Here is a 12,762-nt window from a genome sequence, read left to right as displayed (position 1 = left end):
TTTGTGCTAGAGGCAACCATTTTTTCTATTGGCTTCAAGCAGCATTTCCATGGTGGCCTAAAAGCATGATATAATAGTTGAGATAACCCTACAGTGATATGACAACCAGTCTTACATGACCGACTAACTCTACAGTCTGTTAATATGTAATACTTTTGTAGCCTAATGTATGGAACATTCATGAAGTAGGTCAAATGAAAACAAGATAGCCTACTGTCTTAAAGAGTTGAATTTACAGAACATATGTGTATTGAGGATATGCAATTAACCACTGTAATGTACAATGGTACTAACTAAACATTAATTCAGGACTACGCTATGGACCGATACGCTGGGTTCCTTAACGACCGTGCTTGTAATGGACTGTGTCGCCCTCTTGTGGCAGTTAGTGGACAAAGTTCCCATCCGTTTTAAGCAGACCTACGGTCACGTGTAAGAGCTAATAACGGTTTGAGCTAATAACGTTTTGTAATACATGAAATCTGATTCTGTATATTTGAACAAAATACCTACCATCCCAATGATATTGACGACATAAAAACCAAGTGAGCCACCGTTATAACAGTTAGTCATTTTATTTACAGCAGAATCCCGACTGAACTAGGAACAGGGAGGTAATCAGGTAAGGGTTCAGGAGATAAATTGTTTAAGTTCAGCACTTAGAGATCCATACTTCACTACAGTCTTAATGTATATATTCACCCTGTTTCTCTACACAGAACCCACTCCACTTTAACACGAACGCGTCAGTTAGCGCCCTCTGCTGGAGGATAGAGGGTGTGACGAGAAAAGTATATCGTGTATACCAAGTAGGCCGATAACGAATGAAGAAATTAAAAACAATAAATTAAAGTGCAATATTCCATGAGGAAAAATAATCTTATTTTTTTGCATTTAAAAATGGTTATTCCAATTATCTCCATCAGTACATGTTTGTTTTAAAACAACAATGTTCTTACCATGTCCATAGCAGAGGCTGTGGGCGAGACATGGAGGGGGGGGGGGGGGCTCCATGTGATATTATCCGCTGAGAGTTCAGGCCAATGTGGAGGTCGGACTCGAAAAAGATAGAGCCCTTTTTCTCTCCCTTCTTTTTTTTTGTCCATCCAACTTTTCCACTTCACTGCCTGACTGAGGCCGGCGTCAGTGTCTCTGAACCTGCGACTGCACTGTGACAAGTGAAGCGACGCATTGGAACCTGGGACATGGATGAAGGCCCACATAGAAAAAGTAAAACATGGAAATTAAAAATTCAGTTAAAAACCCGCCGAACCGCTCCTTCGTGCATGTCCAACCTGCCCTCCTATTGGCCAATCCCATCAGGAAGAGAAGCCTGGCCGTTAATCTCCAGGATTCATTAAGTGGTAGGAGCGACAACCAAAAGCAAACACGAACAAATACGACCAGATTATGGCAGTCAATACATCCTTCGATTATTTAGTGTTTGCTGATTCTTCTCAATTACAAACCATTTCTACATTCTAAAATGTTTGAATTGTTCTCCCTTTTTGGTACAACGACTGCTAACGCTAACCACCAACAGCTACTGCCGTGGCGTCTTGTGTATCATTTACTACACAGTTACGATTAATGGAGAATGAACATTACTGTCTTCCGTTGAAATACGGTTATCGGTTTCAAAAAAGCAACAGGTTTTTCTGAACATCCCCTTATTCATATTATGAACCCTCACTTACAGAAACACTTTCAGGCTTGATTTTAAAAGGCTGGTGTTCAGTGTTGATTGAACACCAATATTATAGTCCATTAAAACCTCCAGGTATGACTAGAATAGCGAAATCAAAAGTATTGTCTCTCAAATCCCAAAGGACTGAATGTATTGACATTACAGTAATAATGCAAACATAAACCTCCAAGATATAGAAAATTTGGAAAGCCCGCTGTTCCATACAGGTGAACTCAGGGTGGTGTAAGTGCACTATATCATAACTCATCAGTAGAAAACTGGTAATTGTCACCTTGATGCCCCCTGGAGAGCAGAGAATAGAATTCTGTTAGATTTTATACAATTGAAACATAGTATTTTTTAATATGATCAAAACTCAGTTGAAAACAGCTGTCTACATTTCTTCTTGTCCCAAGACATTTTTAATACAAGAAAATGTGCCCCAGTAAAAAACAAAAAACAAAAACAATTATTTTAGTTACATTTTTTTTAGTATATCTGAGGAACTCTTGTTTCCATAAGACATGATCACAATGTTTTCTATGCAACATTGTTGTTGTTAAACACACCTGGGTCAATGGCGACCTGACACTACTTGTAACCGTTGTTTTTTTATACACATTTCCATATTGCAAATTAAAAAACAAGCAAAACAATTTTTTTTAAAACAACCGCCCACTCCTCTTTCCACACCAAAAAAAAAAAAAAAAAAAAAAAAAAAAAAGCTGGCAGAGAAACTAGCTTTTTTGTCCCCGTCAGCCACCGTAGAGGAGACCTCCACAACTCACCAGCCTGGCACTAAGTCAGCTACAGCGTTTAAAAAATAAAATAAAAATACATTTCCAAAGATGGTTGCCCACTGATAAATTAGATTAAGGTACGATCCCCAGCCAAACTTAACCAGCATTTGGCTGGTGGCCATTGTTAGTTTCTGAACATCGTTGAACAACTTGTGGAAAAGATAAGATTAACTTTACACGGTGAAAAGAAATCAATAAAGCAAACCTTATCTCGTTTTCTTTTTTTTCTTTTTTTAAACACAAATACAACTCATGATACCACAAATACATGTGTACACATATATACAAATAGATGGGGCCCCATCAACAGGGAGCCCATTTCGAAAAATTTATAATGCATCATTTTTTTTGTTGTATATGCCAAGAATACAAATTTGACTAAATAAAATACATATTGTGTCTGAGTGTGGAGACCGGAGATGTGTGGAGCTGTCGGGGTGATGGGGGGGAGTCGGGGGGGGGGGTAGATGAAATGGAGGCAGGAGAAGAAGAGCCTCTTTTCCTGTGCCATTAACTTCCGGAAACCTCCACAAACGTCTAGAATGTCCGTCCCAGCGCTACAGCGCTACGTCTCCACTGCACGTTCCTTGAATTCATTCCATAATAACAATAACCACAACAAAAACAATAATAATAATAATAATAACAACAACAATAACCAGAATGGTGACCACAATGATGCTTTAAAAAAAAATAGGGGGACAAAAAAAAAAAAAAAACGACATAAGAGAAGAAAAATAAACAGCCTTGTTAAGTCTTCCAACCATCAGGGGGGGCTGTCAGCCTGTAGCTCTAGTTCATCCGAGTCAGTGAAATGAAGACGGAGGGGAGGAGGAGGCCCAGGACACAACAAAATAAGCAGAGGAGGGCTCAGCTAGACATGGGGGTTAGGTGGACAGGGGGAGGGGCTTAGACCCAGGGTGGGGCTGATGTGGACAGGGGGAGGGGCTTAGACCCAGGGTGGGGGTGATGAGGGGGGAGGGGCTTAGACCCAGGGTGGGGGTGATGAGGGGGGAGAGGCTTAGACCCAGGGTGGGGCTGATGTGGACAGGGGGAGGGGCTTAGACCCAGGGTGGGGCTGATGTGGACAGGGGGAGGGGCTTAGACCCAGGGTGGGGGTGATGAGGGGGGAGGGGCTTAGACCCAGGGTGGGGGTGATGTGGACAGGGGGAGGGGCTTAGAACCAGGGTGGGGCTGATGAGGGGGGAGGGGCTTAGACAAAGGGTGGGGGTGATGAGGGGGGAGGGGCTTAGAACCAGGGTGGGGGTGATGAGGGGAGAGGGGCTTAGAACCAGGGTGGGGGTGATGAGGGGAGAGGGGCTTAGAACCAGGGTGGGGCTGATGAGGATGAGGGGGGAGGGGCTTAGAACCAGGGTGGGGGTGATGAGGATGAGGGGGGAGGGGCTTAGAACCAGGGTGGGGGTGATGAGGATGAGGGGGGAGGGGCTTAGACCCAGGGTGGGGGTGATGAGGATGGGGGGAGGGGCTTAGACCCAGGGTGGGGGTGATGAGGATGGGGGGAGGGGCTTAGACCCAGGGTGGGGGTGATAAGGATGAGGGGGGAGGGGCTTAGAACCAGGGTGGGGGTGATGAGGATGAGAGGGGAGGGGCTTAGAACCAGGGTGGGGGTGATGAGGATGAGGGGGGGAGGGGCTTAGGGTGAATGAGCGGAGAGGCGTGGTCAAATGGAATGAGTCATAAAGCAAAGTGGGGCTAAAACACTTAATTTACAGCGAGGTGAAAAGAAGAGGCAGAGGGGGAACAGAACCAACCGGAGGGTGCGGTACAGAGTCTACTCCTGACATGCCGTGAAGAAGAGGAAATAAACACAGAGCGAGGGAGAGAGGGAGAGAGAGAGAGAGACAACAGAGGTAGTGTGGGAGGGACCGGCGATGGATCCTGTCGGGTGTCCCCGGGTCTGTGCCCTGGTGTCCTTCCTAGGGGCCGGGGGGTGGGGGGTGGGAGGGGGGCCGAAGCATGAAGCATGAAGTGATGGCAAGAACATGACCTCTCTCTCTCTCCCTCTCCTCCTCCTTCTTCCCCTCTCCCTCCGCGGGCCCCTCCTCCCTCCTCAGGCGAGCGGAGGGCAGGGTGGGTGGGTGAGGGAGGGTCCTTCCTCCCACGTTGGGCGGGGGGGGCAGGGGACTGGGTGGGGGGGCCGCAGGACTGCATCATACCTCCAGGAAGCGGGAGCTGCTGGCCTTGGTGTGGAAGGGCTCCGACCACATGCGCCGCAGGTCCCCCTGTGGAGTGGAGAGAGGGGGGGGGGGGGGGGTCACGACGCAGGACCACCACACCCTGACACCCACAACCACCCATCCACCAGTGAAGGGCTGGTGATGGTCCCAAGTTCACGCAACACAAGGGGGGGGGGGGGGGCGGAGTTACGGACCCTTTACGTCCTCGCGGACACCTCCTTGCGTCCGCCGCAAGGGAGGCGCCGGATGCGCGCCTCCCAAAGATAACGTAACCTTCCGTCGAGGCCACGCACGAGCCGCAAGGGCTGTGATTGGTCCGCTCACTAAAGCCCGACGCAGGACGGTAAAGGTTTCGCGACGGCGGCGTCGACGCGTCGGCGTGGTCGTTGCGTTGCGTGAACGTGGGGGAACCATAATCGGCCCTTTAGCTCCCACAAAGTGATTTGATTTAGGTTATCCATCGGTGCCAATGGAATAGAAGCAGCGCTGGGACATTCAACGGTACGCGCGTCAGTCCCCTGTCCAGGTGGTCCTCACAGCCGTTCAGGACAGTGACGTTTGGAGGCCGTTGATTCATCAGAATCCCATATGCCACCGCTTCACTGGCTGCACAGACACATTCACAAGACATGAGTGTGAGCTCGGCTGCAGTTGCGTGTAGACCGACCACAACGTACCGAGCCAGTGTAGCGGAACATGGCTGTTCCCGCTGTTGCTAGGCAACACTCCAGTCAGTCCCAAACCAGTCACGGAACCATTTGTGTCGGTGGGGCCGAATAAATGATTCAATAACACAAACAAATGAATGTTTGTCGTGGCCCATCACGGCTAATAAATGGCGCTGGTAGATCCGTTGTGTAAAAGCGATATTCCACCTGGAGGTCGCGCCACCTGGCCACGGGCCACGAGGCGAAGATAATCAGCGTTGCGTCGCAGCTGAAGATAATCACAGCCGCGCGGATGTTCAGCAGAACAGCGTGCCCTCTCGTGTGATATTGCTTAAATATCCGCCTGGGTGATTACACCATGGCAACCGACCCTCTTGGCCTCACTAAGAGGTCCATTACCAATATCAATTGACAAGATGACTTTGTTGTGCAGATGCTAAGAGCCTTTAGTATGAGCGCGTAAACAATACGAGAAGCACTTTGCTCTTCGCGATGAGATACATTGATCCGTTTTTTATTTAAGGATACAAAAGACATAATGTCAGAGATTCCAAAAGGGAAAGTGCTCAAGTACATTATTTACCTTCATAGCGAGAGCGCGCTCAAGCTAAACACTCTAGGAGAGTGGATACAAGAAGCTATAAGTTGACGCATCTGGACACCACACTGTGCCTAACGAACCTATAGGTTACCACCTGGACACGCTGGGCTTAACGAGCCTATAGGTCGGCACACCTGGACACCATGGCTTAACGAGCCTATAGGTCGACACACCTGGACACCATGGGCCTAACGAGCTTATAAGTCAACACACCTGGACACCATGCCCTAACAAGCCTATAGGTCAACACACCTGGACACCATGCCCTAATGAGCCTATAGGTCAACACACCTGGAAACCATGGGCCTAATGAGCCTATAGGTAGACACCAGTGGCGGCTGGTGTTTTTTAAAGTGAGGGAGGAAGGACTGCGCACTTGGTTGCCATTGGCCTGCTTGCACTGTTAGTGGTGTATGGTGGCAGAAGTATGTGAGACTCAAGTTGTTTCAGGGTGTTTTGGTGAACTACAAAATAGCAGGGAGGAATAATTATGTGAATAAAATTGATACAAATCCACCAGTGGCAGCATTGTACTTTGAAAGCTGGTGGGCAGCATGTCTTGGACTACAAGGGCGGAAGAAAAGGATGCAAAGCCAATTAGTCAAATCAGGCCTACTCTTGATTTGTAAAACTAAATAAAAAAAATCTGGGCCTATCATTGGGCCTATTTTTGCCCTCAATGACTGAAGCTATTGGTTGTAATTTGGCTATGTTTATTTTCAGCTACAATTGTTTTAAGAAAAATGTAACATTTAAAATGCATAATGCTCTGAATCATTCACTAACATCCTTTCCACAATATCAAACAGAACGGTCAGAGTAACAAACAATTAAAACTATTAACTATTGACATGGGCTGTAAGCCTAACATTGTTTGAGGCAAATGTGGATGTTAATGGATGTTTCAGAATGTTGGTCATGGTGTTAAGCCAATTAAGATTTAGGGACTTCATTTATAGATCAAGTCCATCCTCCTCGCGATTTGTGTTGCAAAGATATCAGTGACCTGGTCATACCAAACGGGATATTTTTTAAGTGATTTCAAAATAACGGCGTGTGTAGCTTCACGTTTTGGCCACCCTTTCAGACGGCTTGGTGACCCAACGGAGGAGTGTCCAAAAATAGGTAGGCTCAGCCCGTGTATTTCGGAACCTTTCCCAACTTTTGGCGATGGAAACGCCAATATAAGCAAACAGAGCCGCACTGTACCGCAACGAACAGTAGCACATCGCTCGTTGGCAACGAGGCATACGACTGAGCGAGCGGGTTCGTTGGTTCTCGTAGCCTAGAGATTTGAGGGGATAAACCCTCCCTCCGGGCTGCTCCACAGCCAGGGCTCCTGCTTATTGGTTCATAGCGCAGCCAGCACACCTTCTTATTGGTTCATAGCGCAGCCAGGGCTCCAGCCTATTCGTGAGTCATTGACGCGATTCAGATCCCTTAGCTAGTCCCACCCCCTCAGAGGAGGAATTTCCTCCTCTCTCCCATTGACCCCCATGTTATTCACCGTGTCTGAGAAATGAATGGGAGTCAATGGAGGCTGAGGGAGGACCGTCCTCCCCGTAGTAATATTCAATAGGAGATGCTAATGTCTCTTTACCCAGGGAAACGAACATTATACAAAGGCATTAAAGTAGTCATATTTAAGGGCATTAATTCATTACAGTAGTCTGGGCAATCTACATTTTTTATTAACAACATTAAGGAGGATCTTCCTCCCTCTCCTCACTGGAGAAGCCTCCACTGGTAGACACACCTGGAAACCATACTGGTCTTAAGGAGCCTATAGGTAGACACACCTGGACACCATACTGGTCTTAAGGAGCCTATAGGTAGACACACCTGGACACCATACTGGTCTTAAGGAGCCTATAGGTAGACACACCTGGACACCATACTGGTCTTAAGGAGCCTATAGGTAGACACACCTGGACACCATACTGGTCTTAAGGAGCACACGTCCATCCAGGTAGACACACCTGGACAACATGGCTTAACAAGCCCATTAGGTTTACACATCTGGACACCAGGGTCTTAACGAGCTCATTAGGTTTACACATCTGGACACCATGGATTTAACAAGCCTATTAGGTTTACACACCTGCACAAGACCTTGAACATGGGAACAGGAACACCTTTAGTCAGGCTAGAACACTACACACTCTACACAAAGGCCACCGCCTGCAAGCTGCGGAACAAGACTCAAGTACGTTGCCAGGGTGATTTATAGTGTTTCGACAATGGAGGCTAAAGCAGACCATAATGACTGTTGGTAAATAGGGGACGTTTATCATGATTTGCTCTGACAGGAAACACTTTCAGACACAGTCATTATGAACCGTAGACCATCATTCTAATACATGAAAACTCCACATTACGAAACAACATCCGCCGCCGCAGAGCTGCAAAACTTGAGGGAAGTGGTGGCAAAACTTTGGGCCAACGCCTTGAGTCGGGGAGGGGAAGAGCTTTCAGACGTCGTCACGGTGCCAAAAAAGCAGAATCAATGGAGATCTGGTTAGCGGGGCTGCTCGGCGCGGTGCCGGGGAGAGAGAGACGTACCTTTAGGTAGGCCATGGTGAGCAGAGGCAGGAGGGTGAAGGGCACCAGGTAGAGGAGGGCCGGCTGGGCCGCGCGGTGGATTCTGGACGCCACCGTGGCGGTCAGGAGCCCTTAAAACACACAGTCAACAGATGAACAGTCAAACAAGCCTGGTGTTTCGACAGACGCCCCTTGTCATAGTGCCATTCTTTTTCTCCCCTTCAAAACTTGGTAATTGATTGCAACCCTGTTTAAATGCCACTCATTTTGAATGCTAAAATGTGGCTGCTCTTTTTTCAAACATCCCTTAGTTGGGCAGCTTTTAGCCTGAGGCGGCAATCATGCTGAAAACCTCAACAGGCGGTAAAAACAGGAGGCGCACTGCGCACTTTCCAGGCTTCTGTTAAAGCCTGGAAATGAGCAGAGCACTGCAACTTCAGAACATCTACATCTCAAACTACAATGGACTGCATTTATATGCCGCTTTTCTAACCAGTGGTCACTCAAAGCGCTGTACAATCACTGCCTTACGTTCACACACCGACGGCGGCGTCAACCACGCAAGCTCATCGGGAGCAGTAAGGGTAAGGGGTCTTGCTCAGGGACATCTCGACACTCGGCTAGGAGGAGCCGGGGATCAGCACCAGAACCAGTGACCCTCCGGTCAGTCCGCTCTACCTCCGGAGCTAGTGCCAATGAGTTCAGATGACACTTTCTGTTGGGTTTAACATGTTTTAACTAACTCGGGCCACCCAGGGCCTTCGGGAAACGCGAGGCGCTCGGCAGCAACGCAAAGCGCTTGTTTCCCGTTGATAACATGACAACATAGCTGCTCAAAAGCATTAATTGTCATGGGGTTAAAGTTCACAAACTAAGGGAAGGTTTAAAAAAAAAATATATATATATATATATATATATATATACTACTGTTGAACTATTAGTAAACCCTCAAATTAACAAATGAAGATAACATTGATTCCAAATTACTTGGAATTACATTTGCCACCTGGCCAGACCTCACAGACACTAAAAACTACAAAACCAGTACACTGAAGGAGAGCGTAGCTGTTGGATGCAGGTCCCTGCTAATAGGGGCCACTGTGTAAGTACAGTTGTGGGAGTAGCTTTGAACTGCCGCTCAATACTAAAGTAGGCCAGTGAGAGGAGGGGGTCTGACCCATATTACACCTCAGGGCTGACATGAGCTCGCCACATTTATTTATTTAGGCTATTTGCTTCTGCATTCAAGATGTCCATTTGAAGTATGAAGAACCCCACCCTTTAACTTTAATTACTCCATTGTGTTGGCTGGTTACCGTTATATTTAAAAAATGGAGACTGATTACATGTTTTTGAAGTATGAAGCAGAAAATCTGCATAATTAGTATCGCTACTTTAATCCAAACAGAAATTACCAATGTTAATGTATACACACCACCGCCTTCTAGGGACACATTTAGTCATAGTGAACTGCTTTGTATTTTGGTCAGGCCTCTTCACACATTTCTTTCCTTCTTCGATTCTGGCAGATCTGTGGACACTGTCTCCTTTGTACAGCTACATTACATTTACATGTTACATTTTCTATATTACCATATGCTTCATTCAAAATAATTAGGGATTGCATGCTTTAATGCAGTATCATTATAGTAGTAATGCAGTCTTATCGTGAAACCCTCTTCATTCAACACCATGGCGTATTATTGTAGTTCCATTTTATGTAACTCCTCTGTCCAGACTATGCTTTAAACACAGCCCATATCCCTGCCCTGGGCACTACGGGACGTGACCCAGACAGGTCTTCCCCCACTGATTTCACATCAATTTTCCACAAACCAGCATCGTAGACAGATGTTAACAAGGGCCAAGCACTTCCTGCTGCAGATTTGAAAAACAAAACCATTTGATTTGTCTCTGGGTTGAGGGATGAGAGAGCAACTGGATTCTCCATCTTCATCGAGGACGCCGTCCTCTGACCCAACGTTCCCTACCGCCGCCACCACCACCATCATCTCCTCCGCCATTGACCACATCATGACCCCCTTCACCGGACGCCGGCCTCTGACCCGCCGGCCTCCACCCCCCGTCCTGCTCCTTACCCACAAAGTATCCGATGAGGGTGCAGTGGAAGTAGGAGACCCTCTGCATGCGGCCGGGCGTGGCCGCCTCCCCGTTGGCCTGCTTCTTGTAGTTGTCGTAGCGCAGCACGAAGCACAGCAGCAGCCCCGGCATCACGATGTCCCCGATCCCGAGCATGGAGAAGTGGCTCCCCGTGGAGCTGCAACACACAGCGCGCCGCACCGTCAGCACCCGTCCATCCAGAGGAGTGCTGCCCAGGCTGCTTATTAACGCTATAGCATGACGTTGTTTAAAGCTTGACTCATGACTGAGACCGTGAGAGTTTGACAGGTATGTGTGTGTGGGGGGGGGGGAGAGAGAGAGAGAGAGAGAGAGAGAGAGAGAGAGAGAGAGAGAGAGAGAGAGAGAGAGAGAGAGAGAGAGAGAGAGAGAGAGAGAGAGAGAGAGAGAGAGAGAGAGAGAGAGAGAGAGAGAGAGAGAGAGAGATGCAGCTAATGGCGGCAGTCGAATCAAACCTGGGTCTCTGCCTTAATGGTACGCGCTCTACCAGGTGAGCAACAATAGTGTAACATTTGGATGCGAACACAGATATTCATTAGGATGACTCGTAGTATTGCCCACATATTATTTACAAATTATAGTATTGCACATGTCGGTCAAGAAGATAAATACCTTAAATTGCTTAATTATGTGGTCCAAACAAATGATTAAACTGACAAAACGGTCAGTGCTTAATGAAGCAGACCGACACCAAATGTTGGTTTGGTCGGACAAGACCGGACGGCTCCAGCTAGGGCGGTGCTGAGGGTGAGCACCCCCCTCTCATGAGCCCTTCACTGGAGCGCGGGGGTCAAATCACCCACTTGTCCTGCTGCTGAGAGTAGCATCTCAGCACCCTCTTGTTTTGCCGGAGGGCACTTGTGGAAACAGACGGCACTTTATTGAATAATCTAGGATCCAGTCAATTAATTAAACTTAACCTTTAGATAAAAAGTCCTCAAGATTTGAAACGTTTACAGAGACCAACGCATGTCTTTAAACATCATCTGGACAGGATGTTTTGCCTCGTGATTCCAGACCGTGAAGGTCTAATAGTTTTGGCTGAGTTTGTGTTCGCCATGTGGCGATGACGCACCGACAGATCCCAGCCTCGAGCGTCCTGATTGGTCTAAACTAACATGAAGCAAAAACAAAGTGATTCAGCCAGATTCGATCTCGTCTGACTTCAGACCGTGACTCAGAGCAGACTCCGTAGAGTCTGCTCTGAGCGTTCGAGGCGTCCTGACCTGGGGAAGACCAGCTTGCCGGGCAGGGAGAGGCGTGGGACGTCCCGGCCCATGCCGGGCCCCAGGTGGAGCTTCCTGGACAGGACGTCGATGGGGTTCTCGGCGGGCTGCGTGGCCACCTTCACCATCACGTTGCTGTTGAAGATGTAGGCGGAGAAGAACACCTGGGGGGGGGGAGAGCGGAGCAGCAGGAAGTTGAGCGACGCACTCAAACCGCAAAGCGCTCTCCGCAGCAGTGATAACGGTGCACATCGAGTCCCTTTATGACCCGGCACGCAGGGGTGGAATGGGATGGGAGCTAGGTCGGTCTAATGGTGGGGGTGTTTCACACGCCAGTGAAAAGGGTATCAGGTTCGATCCTCGATGCCTACAGTATGTAGAATAACTCAAGGCCTCCTGGAGGAAGATGGCTCTGCCTACCTCATCATTCATGCAACATAAATCAATTATAACGAACCTGAAGACACTTTGGACAAGTATCTAGACATTGTATTGCTTCTCCTTCTTTCAGTTCAAGGTTCACATCCCTTCAGTAAAGGATGCCAACTGACGCACAGAACACTAGCACTCTCCACCAAGATACCCCACGCGTGTTCTATAGCATGTATGCTTCCTGTACGCGCAGATAGCTGTGCTGGTTCTATAGCATGCACACTAGCTAGACTGACAGATGGCTGTGCTAGTTCTACAGCATATACACAGCCTGGACTGATAATAGTGTAACAGTATCCTGCTAACAGCAGGAGGCTCTGGTGTCTACCACAGTACATTAACAAGCCCTCGTCCATGCAAGCTAAGTATTTACTCAAGACTTTGCTAGAAATATTTTCCTATTATAAAAAAAACACAAATTGGGCCACAATCTGTTCTTGATCTTGGGATAACGTTTGCAAATACCATGT

At 47.8% G+C, this 12,762-nt stretch overlaps 1 protein-coding gene across 2 annotated transcripts in view; it reads right to left on the bottom strand.

Moving 5' to 3' along the window:
- Positions 1-4,062: 4,062 nt before the first annotated feature.
- The window catches only part of sppl3 (signal peptide peptidase 3), a 34,976-nt gene continuing 26,276 nt past the window's right edge, over positions 4,063-12,762 (bottom strand). For both annotated transcript variants that reach the window (XM_084486094.1, XM_084486095.1), the window contains exons 8-11: positions 11,861-12,024; positions 10,595-10,773; positions 8,517-8,626; positions 4,063-4,730 (exon numbers count right to left, since the gene is read on the bottom strand). In XM_084486094.1, coding sequence (XP_084342220.1) covers positions 4,659-4,730; positions 8,517-8,626; positions 10,595-10,773; positions 11,861-12,024 — 525 coding nt within the window. In that variant the 3' untranslated portion in view covers positions 4,063-4,658. The remainder of the gene's footprint in view (positions 4,731-8,516; positions 8,627-10,594; positions 10,774-11,860; positions 12,025-12,762) is intronic.

This window comes from Micromesistius poutassou, assembly GCF_964030765.1.
Source record: "Micromesistius poutassou genome assembly, chromosome: 22".
Taxonomy (NCBI): domain Eukaryota; kingdom Metazoa; phylum Chordata; class Actinopteri; order Gadiformes; family Gadidae; genus Micromesistius; species Micromesistius poutassou.
The sequence above is the reverse complement of the archived record's forward strand: the minus strand, read 5'-3'. Positions and strand labels throughout refer to the sequence as shown.